This window comes from Salmo salar, chromosome 02, assembly GCF_965601325.2.
Source record: "Salmo salar chromosome 02, fSalSal1, whole genome shotgun sequence".
Lineage (NCBI taxonomy): Eukaryota > Metazoa > Chordata > Actinopteri > Salmoniformes > Salmonidae > Salmo > Salmo salar.
Window position 1 is genome coordinate 22425609 of NC_138292.1, and position 17687 is coordinate 22443295.

The window sequence follows — 17687 nt, forward strand, 5'->3', positions numbered from 1 at the left end:
AGACAGCCACTTCAGAGTAGGTGTTCCCTAACGTAAATATGCAAATAAACGCTAGAACGCTCCAATAGGATTTCACTAGCTTGTGCTTAGCTCTGCCTACAATGACCAATGTGCTCCCATTGGAAACGACAGGCTCTGGTCAGGGGCGAAAATCTGATATCAACTTTGGGGGGGACAATTACATGAAATTTTCTCAAGAGCAATTCCTGAGGGGGACACCAAAAGTAGTGCTGTAACACATAGCCTACATTGTAATATGGTAAATGTTTATTGAGGAACCAAAGAAATAAGGTGTTTGCCGTACTCCTAACTACCGGTACCCAAAACTACACAACTACTCACAACAGCAATACCATTGCCTTTAACAAATCTTAGTTCAGTCACCAGTTTAAGTTGAGAGTGGGGGTATCCATGGCATTTTCCAATTATGTTCCTATTTTACAAGTCAAAAAAATGGAGAACCTTTCATAATGTTGCCAAACAAAGACTCAACAAACTTACCTGAGACTCCCTGTCTCTGCCAGTCTGTCCCTGCATATCTGTCCCCAACTCTGCTGTCTGTGTGCCATCTGTTGCCTGCTCTGCCTAATGACATCATTGTGAAACATTTCCATTAGAATTTCATTTCTTTCTTATGAACATTTTATCAACTAGTCTTTGAGATATTAGGCTACTAGGGTTCTTACTTTGCGTTTTGGTGTACTGAAAAATACTCTGATGTCCGTCTTTTATTTTTCTGCCATTTTTCTACCTGGCTGGCTGGCTACCACACACACACAGTGTGTAGGTTATTTACAGTAGGAGATGGGCTTCTATCATCTTATCTTTTATCATTCTATTTGGGCTTCGATCTAAAAGGTAGCTAGCAAATGTGAAACGGATTAAAATGACAAGAGTTGACAGCTGTATGAGTTCACCATTTACACAACATATGCTGCAACCTTTTGTAATTTTAATAGTTTGTTTCATATTGGCTGGCTTCCAACAATAGCTGAATTTGCAAAGCTAGCGAGCACCAATTCAGTTTCAGTGGTGTTTGCTATAATCTTTGCTACCCGGGTTAAATAAAATAAATAAATAAAAGTTCCCTTGCGACAATTTAGCTTTTGCAACGAGACCATTAAATATATTTAAGACAATGGTAGAAGAGAGTGTAGTTCTGTTCAGTTTGGACTTCAGTTTATCGCTAACCTTATCACAGGGACTTTGAAGCACTAACTTACATCATCTGCATGCTGATCTCGGAATAAATTGACGATAGCAAAGATTCCATCTTTGACGAGGCCACATAAATGGAATAGGTAATAGCTAGCTTAATAGTTAATATTTGCGCGCTAGCTCTGCATATTCAGCTAGTGTGTGTGCGCAATTGACTGGATTAACCTCACGTCAGTTACGTTCATTGAGTGCCTTTCAGACAGTGGCTACAACCCCTCTGTTACCTTGCCAGTGGATCAAACCATTGTGAGGAAAAGGGTGGGGGGGTCGCAATCTTTTGAAACTTAAAAACGCGCAATTAAGTGTCTATAATCAGCACAATTGCTTTCATTGCGTATTATTAATATTATTTAAATTACATAGTTATGTTTCAGTGATATATTTTTCCCAGGATGGGGGGGTTGTGTCCCCCCCGTCCCCCCCGGGATTTCCGCCGCTGGCTCTGGTCTATCTTGGGTTAGTTATACAAGTCTTTGGCCATGCAGCGCTCTACAGAGCTGGCTCATTCACTAGTCTGTGTCATGCTGCCCCCATCTGGTCAATACAGAAATTACATGATCTGGCAAGGCCAGCTTGTGTTCTCCCTCCTGTTCCTCTTTCTTCCTCCCTCTTTCTTTACAAAACTCATACATCTCTCTCACCGTCTCTCTCTCTCTCCCAGTGCCCTCTCCGGTCCCTAGCCTGCACCAGTTAAGTCGAGCCCCGGACTCCATCACCCTGTCCTGGCCACAGCCTGACAGACCCAATGGAGACATACTGGAGTACCAGCTCAGATACTACGACAAGGTATAGGCTACACACACATGCACGCACATATGCTTGTAGACACAAGTACATACACCCAGAGACTGAACCATTCTCTCTCTCTCCCTCCCTCACTCCCAGGGTTCAGATGAGGACAGTGCAGTGAGTGTGTTCAGTGAGACCAACACAGTGACCGTCAACTCTCTGGCTCCTGGCTCCATCTATGCCTTCCAGATCAGGGCCCGCAACGAGAGGGGCTATGGCCCCTACAGTCATACTATCTACTTCACTACATTGGCCCTGGGTAACTCACACACACGAATGCACACACCACACACACGCTCACATACACACACAGTCAAACACACCCTCTAAATCGCTCTCTGCTTCTCAATTTTTCTTTCTCAGAGGAGAGTTCTAAGCAGATCCAGAATCGGCTCCCTCTATTGGTCGGTTCTGTGATGGGCGGGGCAGCCTTCCTCCTGGTCGTTGTGGCGATAGTGGTTGTTTTTGTGTTCCGCAGGTGAGTGGGTCCTTAACTCCTATCCACACATACATGATCACGTCACACACACACACACACACACACACACACACCACACACACACACACACACACACACACACACACACACATACACATACACACACGCACACAGTTCAATGTTCTGGTTTGTTGTGTCTCTACTCAGTAAGAGGAGGGAGAGCCCCTACAGTGACAGACTCCAGAGGTACATCAGCCACAAAGGTGAGTCAGCGTGTAGGATGACTACTATTATCATTCTGTCTGTAATATTCCCAGCTGCACATACAGTATATGCTACTTCTATTGTGTTGTTGACATGTTGGTGCAGAGGATGCCTCTGCACTGTGTTATAGAGGACAATGGAAGTAGTGACCGTGTCTAATTACCATCATAACCCCAAGGGCTTGTGGGAGAAAGAGGGGGGAGGGAAAGAAAGAAAAGAAGAGAGGGACCGCATGAGAAATGTGTAGAGAGATAGAGGGAAAAAGACATGGACAATGAGAAAGATGAGGAGAGGAAGAAATACATTTTATTTTTATTTATTGAGGGTGCCATTATCCCTCTGGGCTCAGTGTTCTGCCATCATGCAGCATGTCACGCAGCATGGCTTGACCCAGACATGTCAAAGTCTAGGGCCAAATACTGCACATCAACACACTGTACAGGCCCTATTTTGTTATTGTACTGGTTCACTACAGCCAACCCTGCTCTGTGTGTTCCCTCTGGCAGGGGGGGTGAAGTACTACGTGGACCCTTCCACCTATGAGGACCCCAGTGAGGCGGTCAAGGAGTTTGCCCGTGAGATCGACCCCTCTCACCTCAAGATAGAAGAGGTGATTGGTGCAGGTAGGGGTCCGGGTTTGATTCATGTTTATAGGGATAGTTCTGTAAAAAAAAAAAAGTGTTTTCGTAGCTCATATGTTGGGCCAGGAGTCAAGCTGGGTCCAAACTCAACTCATAATAACTCTCTCTCTCTCCCACCCTTTCCCCCACCCCCTCCAGCCCAGTTTGGGGAGGTGTCTCGGGGGCGCTACCGGCCCCTGGGTCGTAGGGAGGTGCTGGTGGCGGTGAAGACGCTACGCTGGGGCGTGACAGACAGAGAGAAGGCAGTGTTTATGACCGAGGCGGGGGTGCTGGGACAGTTTGACCACCCCAACGTGCTGAAGCTGGAAGGGGTGGTCACCCACAGCCCACCAGAGAGGATCATCACTGAGTTCATGGAGAATGGACCACTGGATGCCTTCCTCAGGGTGAGAGCTACAACACCTACACCATGTTAGACTAAAAACTACAACTCCCATCTACACCATGATCGACTAGGAATTACAACTCCCAGCCACACCATGTTAGACCAAGAACTACAACTCCCACCTACACCATATTAGACTAAGAACTACACCTCCCATCTACATCATGTTAGACTAGGAACTACAACTCCCAGCCACACCATGTAAGACTAAGAACTACAACTCTCATCTACACCCTGTTAGACTAAGAACTACAACTCCCATCTACACAGTAACTCAGAAAACAGTAGATTATGGTCAGTTTATGTAATATAATGTATCTCTCTCTCTCTCCATCTCTCTCACCCCCCAGGAGAATGAGGACCAGTTCAGTGTTCTCCAGCTTGTAGGGATGGTGAGGGGTGTTGGGGCTGGGATGAGGTACCTCTCTGAGAGGAACTTTGTCCACCGGGACCTGGCTGCCAGGAATGTGCTGGTCAACTCTAACCTGGTGTGTAAGGTGTCTGACTTTGGCCTGTCGCGCCTCATGAGGGGTCTGGACCATAACATGCCCACCTACACTGCCTCACTGGTACATGCTGCTGGGAAATTGAGTTTTACTGTTGATATGCTTCTGTGTTTGTTTAATGATGATTAGTCTTGCATTTCCACTCTAAAAGACTACTTATGTTAATAGAAGATCACAACATTCACAGTGCTCAACCCCTCATCCCCATCGCTCTCCTCTCTCAACCACTCATCCCTCTCTCTCCTCTCAGGGCAGTAAGATTCCTGTCAGGTGGACAGCCCCAGAGGCCTTCCAGCATCGCAAGTTCAGCTCAGCTAGTGATGTCTGGAGCTTCGGAGTGCTCATGTGGGAAGTGATGTCATATGGCGAGCGGCCATACTGGGACATGAGCAATCAGGAAGTGAGTTGTGGGAGGGTTAAGCGAGAGCCAAACAGAGACTAAACACACTGACAGCTGAACAGAATGGTTAATCATCTCTAAGTCCCTCTGTACTGATGGGACCTCTCTATATAGGGCAGCTTGTTAACATCCAGATGTTTACTAATACCCTTCCTCCTTCTTTCTCTCTCTCCCTCGCTCTCTCTTTCTTCTTCCTCTTCCTCCCTTTGCCTCTGTCTCTCTCTCCCTTTGCCTCTCTCTCGCTCCCTTTGCCTCTCTCCCTCTCCCTCTCCCTGCTCCTGTCCCTCTTCTTTCTCCCCTACCTCCTCTCTCTTCCCTCTCTATAATACAGGTAATGAAGGCGGTAGCAGACCAGTACCGTCTCCCAGCCCCAAATAACTGTCCTCCAGCGCTCCACTCCCTGATGCTGCAGTGTTGGCAGGCTGAGAGGGGCGACCGGCTAGGCTTCGACTCCCTCCTCTCCTCCCTGGACAGGCTCATACGACACCCTGCCTCCCTCAAGGCAGAGCATCCCCGGTGAGACTACACCTCCCATCTGCCTTTTCTTCCATATTTTACACAGCAGACGTAACGGATCACATTCACGAACAGTGATCTTAGGAGAGCATGTATTACGTTATCATGTAAATGTATTGAATCATTGCTATGTTAGGCCAATCATTTTCGATCTCGATCTTTCCCTCTCCAACTCAAGCTCCACCCAGCCACTGCTGAGCCCCACCCCCACAGACCTATCATCGGTGGCGACGGTCAGTGAGTGGCTGACAGCGTTAAGGATGGACAGGTATAAGGACCAGTTTGAGAGGGCACATCTGGACACACTGGACCGAGTCAGCAGGCTAACCATGGAGTAAGTCCTGGGCTTCCATTTCAATATCAATAAAGTTAATTTCATAAAATGCAAATCATGCTTTTAGAAGCAATGGATACTTTTCTGAACTCTCTCTCTCTCTTTCTCTTCTTCCCTCAGGGATGTGCAGAACCTGGGGGTGAACCTGTTGGGACACCAGAGGAAAATCACCAATGCGGCCCAGCAGCTCAGAACCCACCTCACCCAGGGCCAGGTGGAGGTCTAGAACCCACCAATCACCTGAGAGCTTCACAGGAAGTAACAGAGGTGCACTATTGGAGTTGTAGTCCAAGGCAAAGCAAGATCTGGGAGGAGAGTTGCTCAGAAGGAACAGGGAGATTTGAGGGAGAAAAGTCTGTTTTATTTCACTTGTTTGCTGTTTACATTCTCTTTCTCTTTGCCGGTCTCTACCTCTCTTCCTCCTCTCTTTTCTCTCACTCCTCCCACGTTGTCTCACTACTGTCCCTCTTTCACTCGTAAGTTTCACTACCCTCAGTAAATTAAAACAGTGAAAATGTATTTTTTCCCGAACACAGGGATCTCCCGTCACAAGCAATTGCATAGACAATCAAATACTGTTTTTGCTGATTAATGTTGATATCATGAACACTGTTCATTATTATTTGTTAAGCTACATCACCTCTTTACTGAAATCAGAAAATGCCAACCCCTGTTGACTAAACATTAGCCAATGGTTTCTCCCATCGGTCACTAGCCTGGTCACATTTGGGAATTATTCCATTAGACTCAAGAAATGGGGGTGTAGTTCATGTTGTGACAGAATGGAGTCACCCACCGTTGAGCAGCACCCCCCTCTGTGTATATTTCAGTTCACACTCCTTTCTTTGAATAGATAAAGTCACTGGGTCATTTGAGCATTGTGAATGTGAAATGGTTTAACTATGTGATCTGATTGCCCATCGAAGTAAGGAAGGCGATGTTATGCTTCGTGAGTATTCTGGGTCCGTTTGTGTTAATGTTCGTGTGTGTGTGTGTGTGTGTGTGTGTGTGCGTGTGTGTGTGTGTGTGTGTGTGTGTGTGTGTGTGTGTGTGTGTGTGTGTGTGTGTGTGTGTGTGTGTGTGTGTGTGTGAAAAAATCAGTTTCCTTGTAACAATAAATCCATAGCACTTAGAGTACAATAAAACATATCAACATTTGTAACATGACAGTTTAATTCACACAGTAACATTAATTTCATCCGTCTTCACACCTCCAATGGTGTCCACGCTCCCAGGGTTCTGTTGGAACGTCCCTCCCCGGAGAAAGCCTCAGATGAGGTGTGTTCGACCCCTTTGGTAGCCCACAGATGGTCAGCCATCCAAACAGTGTCATAAATTGGAATTTTGTCATCACTCTGGACCTCGGCGCCTACAAGTCTCCAGTAATGAGTTTTACCTCCTCTCATTCTTGTGTGTGTGTATGAGTGTATGTACATGAGTAAGTATGCTTATTTGTATGTGTTCACCACTATTCCACTATTGTGCAAATTTGTAAAATAAAGAATATGATTTTATTTAAATCACTGCATTAAGCCTGCTATGTGTCTGACACATAAAAACAGTTTAATCACCAGGGGCACTGGCGATTTTAGCATGTAAATCTTGGTGGGGCAAACTCAGCTTTTTTTTTTATGCATGCCAGCAAAGCCACTACACAACACTAAGCAATACATGAATTGCACTATAACAGTGAAAAACGGTGCCCACAAACTGTTGTGGCACCATTTCTTTTTACCACCATGCAGGGAATCCTTACGACCGTTACACCTGGCTATCAGCGGAGCCTTGTCTGGCAGCGAAACCGTTCATTCAGCCTCATTTACTGCCTTTTTAAAAAACATAGCTGTTATGGGTGACTTGCTTAAACAAATGTGGTTTCTAATGACAATTGAGATGTAGAAACTGTGGCATAAGGGAACGGTGAGCGGATCAGGGGCTATCCGTCATTTCGATTAAGACATTAATGAGCGAGCTAAGACGGACGTAGTCAATATAACTATTTGTTCGGCACTTTTAAAACGTACAGTGACAGAATTCAGAACATGGGCCGTTCTTACAGTATTCTCCCTGTACACCTAGTCAGAACTGTAGGATAAATAAATAGGGCATATAAGCAGATGATAAACTCTTACAATATTTGAAGACATTTCTCTAAAACATGCTATAGGCTACATGTGCACCACCAAGTCAGAACAGTAGGCTACGTTTTGAGGGGGAAAGGGACCAAATTATTAGGGCAAGGCACATAGGCTGCTAACAGCTCACTACACAACATTCATTTAGTATTACTATCTTATCTACAGTATACATATCTCCCTGGCATATTGCAAAATTTATGCAGCAGCATACAAGACATTTTTGGACTCACTGTTGTGCTGTGCTCACTTGAACAGGAAGGTGGCATGGCGGTCCTTCTTGTGGGCAAATTTTGTCATGAAGCTTTGTCATCAAAGTCTGGCATTCTTTGGATTTATGGTGCTTTCAAGACAACTGGGAACTTGGAAAAAACAAGGTTGAATTATGACATCAGTGATCTTCAGGTCGGAGCTCTAGAAAGAGGCCAGAATTCCCAGTTAGATGACCACTCAAAATGTATTTTTTTGCAGAGTTCCCAGTTGTTGAACTCACTGAAGTCTGAGATTTCCAAGTTTCCAGTTGTTTTGAACGTGGCAGAAGTCATGCTGGATTGACAGCATGACCAATGTATTCAATCTTTTCTGGCCCATGGTGTTACGTGTGAATGTTTATCCTTTTAAGCTTGGAAAAGAAACGCTTAAACCCAGACTTGGACCACACACCCTCTCCACCGAATAGCAGGTAGGGGAGCAAAATAGTGATTGCTTTGCAACGCTTGCAGTTAGCCACTGATTCCTTTCAAACCAGTCATTGTTGAATTTGCGATTTCCAACTTGCTGTGTAATGTTTGTCCAATGGCCGATGACCACTGATACATTTTATCTATAATTTCTCTTCATATGACAAGGATTGAAAAGGATTTGCCAGTAGACTGTCGACGTGATTCATGATGATGACTGCTTGCTAGCTAAGATTTTCAATGTATGATGTTGACATGAATCAGTCTAATCAAAGCTACGGTAGATACAACGTGATTTGACGTCATTTTATCTGTGGCCAATGACCTTGAGCCTTCTTGGATGGGCACTTCTAATGTAAATCTATGGCAGCACCCAAGGGGGCTTGAAATTTCTAGCTCTCCCTGTAGATTTCGCAGTGACGTTGGCTGCCACCACAGAAAGCACTGAGCTGGGCTGAAACACCTGTGTTTTGGAGCTGCCTTACTCAAGAAACCTAAAAAGAGACCATGTTAATATGCAGCTTTATTAACTCAATAAATGTTTTACATTGTTTGCAAACTGATATGTCCCACCTGCCCTGAATGACGGGTTGCCACTGACCAGGGCTATAAACATTGCATGTGCACAAAATATGCCCAAAACGTGTATGCCAGTTTTTACACAAAAGTTAGCATTTATAAAAACTGAAATTGAGGTGAGAATGTGCTTATCCCCCCGCAAACTTTAGATCATGCGTATGCACAGTATTGCATTGCAAGAAGGCTAAAATAGCCTAGTAGCCTTGTGCAAATGGTATCATGACTCATGATAAGACCCAGATGCAGACACAGGAGGACACAAAGGTCTGTGACATGAAGGTTTAATCCTAGACACATTAAAAGTAGGATGTATACGGAGGGTACGGGGCAACAGAAGACGAACAGCAGAGGGGCTAAGGACTTTAGAGATGGGGAATGGACCAATAAAATGGGGGGGAAGCTTAAGAGACTCCACACAGAGGGGCAGAACCCACGTAGACAGCCATACCCTCTGCCCGAGACGATTGCGGGGAGCTGGGGTCCGGTGGAGGTCCGCTTGTCGACGATACCTGGCGGTGGTCTTGAGAAGAGCAGACCGAGCTCTCCTCCAGGTACACCAACAGCGGCGGACGAACAACTGGGCCGAGGGTATTTTGACCTCTTCCTCTGGGAAGAGCGGGGGCTGATATCCCACGGAGCACTCGAAGGGTGAGAGCCCAGTGGCCGGGCAGGGAAGGTTGTTCCGAGCATACTCCACCCACACGAGTTGCTGGCTCCAGGTGGTGGGTTTGGCCGAGATGAGACACCGAAGAGTCGTCTCCAGGTCCTGATTGGCATGCTCCGACTGGCCGTTGGATTGAGGATGAAACCTGGCTGGCCGACGACCCAATGAGGGTGAAGAACGCCTTCTAGAATCGGGACGATAACTGAGGACCACGATCAGAGACTATGTCGGTAACTTGGGGAGGGGGATGAAATGGGCGGCTTTAGAAAATGAGTCCACCACTGTAAGGATGGTGGTGTTGCCATCAGATGGAGGGAGACTAGTGACAAAGTCCAGGGATATATGGGACCAGGGGCAATGAGGACCAGGGAGTGGTTGAAGGAGACCGGAGCTTGCCGCAGAGTCTTATTCTGACCACACACTGTGCATGCGGCGACGAATGTGGAGACCATAGTGGTCCACCGAAAGCATTGTCGGAAGAAGGCCAGGATTTGGCGGGAGCCGGGATGGCAGGTTAGCTTAGAGGAATGAGCCCTCTCCAGGACCGGGGACCGAGCCGAATCTGAGATGAACATCCGGTTAGCCGGGCCCCCCCAGACCTGGCCCTAAATACCCCAGACTAGTGTAGCTGCTAGACAGGTGGTTGGGAGCATGGTCTCAGAGTCAGATGGTGTGGCAGCGGGAACTGTACAGGTGAGAGAGAGCGTCAGGCTTCACATTCTTGGACCCTGGGCGGTAGGAGATGGTAAAATAAAATTGTGTGTATAACAGAGCCAAACGGGCCTGCCTGGAGTTGAGGCGCTTGGTGGCGGTGTGGAGGTATTTTAAATTCTTATGTGTCCACACCAAGAATGGATGTTCCGCCCCTTCAAGTCAGTGCCCCCACTCCTCCAACACCATTTTGACCGCCAGAAGTTCCCAATTTCCTGCGTCATAGTTCCTCTCAGCGAGATTGCGACAATGGGACAGCAAGGCACAGGGATGCAGCTTTTGATCCCGGGCAGACCGCTGGGACAGGACGGCCCCCACTCCAACATCAGAAGCGTCGACCTCTCCACGAACTGACGAGATGGGTCCGGATGAATGATGGTGAACCAATGCTTCAGATCTGAAAACACCCGGTCAGCAGCTCGACTCCCTCATAACCCTGACCATAAGGGTTGATTCGCGGCTACGGGAACGCAGGAGGGAGAGGAAGTCCGTTCCCGACTAATTGTAGGGTGAGTCACCCTAATTAATGTTGCCGAAACGGTCTATGACTGTCATACAGTACACGCTTTTTTTTCTTTTGTCCTAGGCTACCTGGCTAAAATGCTTGCTCGCTAGCCTAACTTCCTTTCATAGACAATGATGAGCCGGCTAGTTAACATTAGCCTACTACATCTAGCTACATATTGAACTTCCATCCTCTCAGGCCAGAGGCACAATGTATGAATTTATGGTTGGATCAGAATTGCTGTTATAATCATTCGCCAGTACGGAGAATTACATAAAACCACAAGTCCAAATCCCTATCCCTATCCATGGCTAATTTAGGAAAGGGACAATTTTAGCTAGCTAGCTAGCTAACCAGCCACCGGAGGACAACGAAATGCAACAATTCAATTTTTTTCTGTCAATGACGTTTAGCTTCAGATGTGATGTAATTGGTGTGAAGCAATATTCAAACTGGCTTCCCTTGACACATTATTTTTGGTGTGCCAGGACCATTCACAGTTGAGCTCACTCAGTTTATCTCAACGCTGATTGGCTATTATTTTATTTAAAATAGGGATGCCAAATGCTAGCTGTCTACACTTGCATTCAATGCTATGGGTGGCAAAAATATCATACTCTCTTTGACCAAACAGCATCAGATAGATGGGCTACACATACCGAGAGATGGGGGTGCTGTTTCGCTCGCTAAGATGTTTTCTCCGGTGAGATACAGTTTGCATACACTTAGGTTGGAGTCATTAGAACTCATTTTCAAACCACTCCAGAAATGTCTTGTTAACAAATTATAGTTTTGGCAGGTCGGTTAGGACATCTACTTTGTACATGACACAAGTAATTTTTCCAACAATTGTTTACAGATTATTTCACTTATAATTCACTGTATCACAATCCCAGTGGGTCAGAGTGTACATACACTAAGTTGACTGTGCCTTTAAACAGCTTGGAAAATTCCATAAAATGATATCATGGCTTTAGAAGCTTCTGATAGGCTAATTGACATAATTTGAGTCAATTGGAGCTGTACCTGTGGATGAATTTCAAGGCCTGCCTTCAAACTCAGTGCCTCTTTGCTTGACATCATGGGAAAATCTAAAGAAATCAGCCAAGATCTCAGAAAAAAAATTGTAGACCTCCACAAGTCTGGCTCATCCTTGGGAGCAATTTCCAAACGCCTGAAGTACCAAGTTCATCTGTACAAACAATAGTATGCAAGTATAAACACCATGGGACCACGCAGCCGTCATACTGCTCAGAAAGGAGACGCGTTATGTCTTCTATAGATGAACGTACTTTGGTGCGAAAAGTACAAATCAATCCCAGAACAACAGTAAAGGACCTTGTGAAAATGCTGGAGGAAACAGGTACAAAAGTATCTAAACCCACAATAAAACAAGTCCTATATCGACATAACCTGAAAGGCCGCTCAGCAAGGAAGAAGCCTTGCTCCAAAACCGCCATAAAAAAGCTAGACTATGGTTTGCAACTGCACATGGGGACAAAGATTGTACTTTTTGTCCTCTGGTCTGATGAAACAAAAATAGAACTGTTTGGCCATAATGACCATCGTTATGTTTGGAGGAAAAAGGGGGAGGCTTGCAAACCGAAGAACACCATTCCAACTGTGAAGCACGGGGGTGGCAGCATCATGTTGTGGGGGTGCTCTGCTGCAGGAGGGACTGGTGCACTTCACAAAATAGATGGCATCATGAGGATGGAAAATTATGTGGATATATTGAAGCAACATCTCAAGACATCAGTCAGGAAGTTAAAGCTTGGTCGCAAATGGGTCTTCCAAATGGACAATGACCCCAAGCATACTTCCAAAATTGTGGCAAAATGGCTTAAGAACAACAAAGTCAAGGTATTGGAGTGGCCATCACAAAGCCCTGACCTCCTTCCTATAGAAAATTTGTGGGCAGAACTGAAAAAGTGTGTGCGAGCAAGGAGGCCTAGTAGCCTGACTCAGTTACACCAGCTCTGTCAGGAGGAATGGGCCAAAATTCACCCAACTTATTGTGGGAAGCTTATTGTGGGAAGCTTGTACCTGAAACGTTTGACCCAAGTTAAACAATTTAAAGACAATGCTACCAAATACTAATTGAGCGTATGTAAACTTCTGACCCACTGGGAATGTGATGAAATAAATAAAAGCTGAAATAAATAATTCTCTCTACTATTATTCTGACATTTCACATTCTAAAAATGAAGTGGTGATCCTAACTAACCTAAGACAGGGAATTTTTACTAGGATTAAATGTCAGGAATTGTGAAAAACTGAGTTTAAATGTATTTGGTTAAGGAGTATGTAAACTTTCGACTTCAACTGTACATTTAGCCTCTTGCAAATTGAAGGAAAATTCAGAAACACAGAGAGACAAAAGATAAATTGTTTCGTATGTTTTTATTATTTTTTTAATACATTTTTGGGGGAAGCCTGGCTTTCCTTGGCATCCATGAATACACGCCACTGAGCCTAGGCCTACAACAAGTTAAGATATGCTACAATTCATCCCATCTCTCATTTAATTGGACCCAGTTCACAGTAAATAGATAAGCTATTTCAAGTATTTTGCTCTATGCAATATGCGACCCAGTCTGCAACTGCACACTGAGCGCAGTTTAACGGTAGAACAGAGGCTTCACCTTTTCTGTTGATGTACATAGGCTACGTCTGAATACTGAAATGTCACACTTCTCCAGTAGACTATTTCATTTATAAACATAATACATTATACATATAGCATTACCATTGCAGAATAAAGTCCTCATCTTTTCTGGCCATGATGAGTTCATATTCCCAAAGCAATACAACAAATTCCCATGCGCATCATTAATTGGGCCTATTAGATAGGCTATTATATCTGAAAGGGAGCAAGGTGAATAACATACTGGAGAACAGACAGTTGATCTTTTTAATTTACTGTAAGTAGGCCTACTATAGTTGAGATTTATTTTTAATGAGTTGGTCATTTTTCAGAATTCGCGGGCAGTGCAGCATATTTAGGTCGGGTAAATGTAAAACAATATTGAATTCTATATACGATATGTTTACAGATCCACAACAATTTCTAATTGTTTTTGTCTTTCAGAAATGGTCAGATAGGCCAACAGCAAATGTCACTGCAAAAGAAAACATTCTGCATACACTTCCAGTTGGTCAAGTTTGCCCTTGCTATTTCCTTTATAAAGTGCCTTGGCCTAATTCCAATACTTTCAAAGTGTACAGCAAATAAGGACGTTTTAAATGCTCGTTCATGCGCACACAGTTTTTTAGGATGAGTCTGATTAATACCTGGAATCATGCTATGTATGTGTGCGCCAAGTTTATAAATCTCTATCTGTAAATATTTTAAATGACGTGTGGTTTAATGTAGTGAGCTTTGAAATTATGGATGTGCAGTACCAGTAAAAAGTTTGGACACACCTACTCATTCAAAGGTTTTTCTTTATTTTGACAATTTTTACATTGTAGAATAATAGTGAAGACATCAAAACTATGAAATAACTCATATGCAATCATGTAGTAACAAAAAAAGCGTTAAACAAATCAAACATATTTTATATTTGAGATTCTTCAAAGCAGCCACCCTTTGCCTTGATGACAGCTTTGTACACTCTTGGCATTCTCTCAACCAGCTGAGGTTGTCACCTGGAATGCATTTGAATTAACAGGTGTGCCTTCTTAAAATCTCTTAAGGATCGGCCCCTTTTTTTCTATTTTTGCCTAAAATGACATACCCAAATCTAACTGCCTGTAGCTCAGGCCCTGAAGCAAGGATATGCATATTCTTGGTACCATTTCAAAGGAAACACTTTGAAGTTTGTCGAAGTGTTAAAGGAATATAGGAGAATATAACACATTAGATCTGGTAAAAGATAATACAAAGAAAAAACAACAGGTTTTTTGTACCATCATCTTTGAAATGCAAGAGAAAGGCCATAATGTATTATTCCAGCCCAGGTGCAATTTAGATTTTGGCCACTAGATGGCAGCAGTGTATGTGCAACGTTTTAGACTGATCCAATGAACCATTGCATATCTATTCAAAAGTATGTATCAAGACTGCCCAAATGCCCCTAATTTGTTTATTAATAACTTTTCATGTTCAAAACTGTGCACTGTCCTCAAACAATAGCATTGTATTATTTCACTGTAATAACTACTGTAAATTGGACAGTGCAGTTAGATTAACAATAATTTAAGCATTCTGCCAATATCAGATATGTCTACGTTCTGGGAAATGTTCTTGTTACTTACAACCTCATGCTAAACACATTAGCCTACGTTAGCTCAACCGTCCCGCAGGGGATCCACCAATCCTGAAGAAGTTCAAAGTTAATTTGTGGAATTTATTTTCTTCTTAATGCGTTTGAGCCAATCAGTTGTGTTGTGACAAGGTAGGGGTGGTATAGCCCTGTTTGGTAAAAGACCAAGTCCATATTATGGCAAGAACAGCTCAAATAAGCAAAGAGAAATGACAGTCCATCATTACTTTAAGACAGGAAAGGAAGACCCAGAGTTACCACTGCTGCAGAGGATACGTTCATTGAAGTTACCAGCCTCAGAATTGCAGCCCAAATAAATGCTTCACAGAGTTCAAGTAACAGACACATCTCAACATCAACTGATCAGAGGAGACTGTGTGAATCAGGCCTTCATGATCGAATTGCTGCAACAACAAAAAACACTACAAAAGGACACCAATAAGAAGAAGAGACTTGCTTGGGCAAAGAAACACGAGCAATGGACATTAGACCAGTGGAAATCTGTCCTTTGGTCTGATGAGTCCAAATTTGAGATTTTTGGTTCCAACCGCCGTGTCTTTGTGAGACACAAAGTAGGTGAACGGATGATCTCCACATGTATTGTTCTCACCGTGAAGCATGGAGGAGGAGGTGTGATGGTGTAAGGGTGCTTTGCTGGTGACACTGTCTGTGATTTATTTAGAATTCAAGGCACACTTAACCAGCATGGTCACCACAGCATTCTGCAGCAATATGCCATCCCATCTGGTTTGCGCTTAGTGGGACTATCATTTGTTTTTCAACAGGACAATGACCCAACACACCTCCAGGCTGTGTAAGGGCTATTTGACCAAGGAGGAAAGTGATGGAGTGCTGCATCAGATGACCTTGCCTCCACAATCACCCGACCTCAACCCAATTTAAATGGTTTGGGATGAGTTGGACCGCAGAGTGAAGGAAAAGCTGCCAACAAGTGCTCAGCATATGTGGGAACTTCTTCAAGACTGTTGGAAAAGCATTCCAGGTGAAGCTGGTTGAGAGAATGCCAAGAGTGTGCAAAGCTGTCATCAAAGCAAAGGGTGGCTACTTTAAAGAATCTAAAATCTAAAATATATTTTGATTTCTTTTAGACTTTTTTGGTTACTACATGACTCCACATGTGTTATTTCATAGTTTTTATGTCTTCACTATTATGTAGAAAATAGTAAAAAAAAAAAAAAAAGAAGAAGAACCCTTGAATAAGTAGGTGTGTCCAAACTTTTTATTGGTACTGTAAGTCCATTTAAAAGTGGTTACAATTCATGAAATGTTGATGACGGTAGCATGATAAACTAAAGCAAATATACATTTTCATTAACTTTTTTACCTTTTTTTATACAAATTTTAACCAAAATACACCAATATCTCATAATTGATAAGTAGATGCAAAAATGTCATTTTAGCCTGTGGTGCCTGGCTTTAAAAGGATACTTCGGGATTTTGGCAAAAAAGTCCTTTATCTACTTCCCCAAAGTCTGACTAACTAACATTAGCGCAATTGCTAATTAGCATCAGCGCTATGACTGGAAGTCTACGGTAACAGCTAGCATGCTCGTAGCGCTAACACTAGTTAGCATCGGGCTCACGAAGCTCCCTCTAACTCCTTCATACTGGATGCAGAGACCTAAAAATTGTATCAATGAGCTCATCTGACTCTTTCTTGGGAAGTAGATAAAGGAATACTTCGGAATGCTGGCAATGAAGTCCTTTAAGTGCAATGTATTACCAATCTAGGGTTAGGGTTAGGGTTAAGGTAACCCTATTTGACATAAAACAGAAAAGTGTCCACACTATAACCTTTCCATCAAACAGAATGAACTTCATGTTCTCCCATGTCTGATAGGATTTGACAGATCAGCAAATTTCACCTGAATCTGTTGGAGATCTGTTGACTTCAGCATTTGAGAGAGGACAAGACACCTGTCTCCCAGATCTCATGGTGGCATCAGATAGGATCTGACCTGAGGGCCTCTTACACAACCACCAACACATGTCCATTTCACCTGATCATCAAATTAAGATCCAATATCTGTATGTAAATGATGACAAAACTAGAGACTTAAAGTAAAAAAGAAAAACTCCTCTCAGTCTCAACCCCTTGTTCGCGCAGTTCCGGCTGTGTGGGCCGAGGGGCACCTTTTTACTCTCATGTCTATTTCTCAGCATCAGTATATCTTACAAGACCTTTTCAATATTAGGATAAAGACTAAGATCTTGGGTTAAAATGAGGACTATTTTTACCCTTTTTAACTCCAACATGAAGTTATAAATCATCAAACACACTGTCCACTTGTGACAACCAGCTCCATTGTGGGGTTGGTTGTCACAATGTTTGCTAGTAATTTATTCCTTTTGTATCAGGAAATGAAGAAAAATAACAGTAAGAAATAGCTAAGCCTTTCTTTGATTCAACAAAATACAGCATTTTATGCCTTGAGAATAACATATGACATTTTTTGTAAATTTGTGTGTATGTGTGCATGTGTGTGTATGCGGGTATGTGCATGTGTGATTGCATGACAGGTAAAATATGTGTGTCAGAGAGGGGCAACACTAATGCTAGTTAATATATTACTTACCACATGGCTTGACCTAGGAACTCAGAAATCGGTTTGAAACATAGCTCTCCCTTTTC

General features: G+C 43.6%; 1 protein-coding gene across 3 annotated transcripts in view; it reads left to right on the forward strand.

The window, feature by feature from the left end:
- The window catches only part of ephb6 (eph receptor B6), a 73252-nt gene extending 66240 nt beyond the window's left edge, over positions 1 to 7012 (forward strand). For 2 of the 3 annotated variants that reach the window (XM_014154314.3, XM_045700017.2), the window contains 11 exons: positions 1880 to 2004; positions 2104 to 2266; positions 2371 to 2485; positions 2654 to 2709; positions 3217 to 3333; positions 3490 to 3737; positions 4087 to 4305; positions 4493 to 4642; positions 4974 to 5158; positions 5337 to 5492; positions 5613 to 7012. In XM_014154314.3, coding sequence (XP_014009789.2) covers positions 1880 to 2004; positions 2104 to 2266; positions 2371 to 2485; positions 2654 to 2709; positions 3217 to 3333; positions 3490 to 3737; positions 4087 to 4305; positions 4493 to 4642; positions 4974 to 5158; positions 5337 to 5492; positions 5613 to 5718 — 1640 coding nt within the window. In that variant the 3' untranslated portion in view covers positions 5719 to 7012. The remainder of the gene's footprint in view (positions 1 to 1879; positions 2005 to 2103; positions 2267 to 2370; positions 2486 to 2653; positions 2710 to 3216; positions 3334 to 3489; positions 3738 to 4086; positions 4306 to 4492; positions 4643 to 4973; positions 5159 to 5336; positions 5493 to 5612) is intronic. The other variant, XM_014154323.3, reaches the window with a different exon arrangement.
- The last annotated feature ends 10675 nt before the right edge of the window (positions 7013 to 17687 follow it).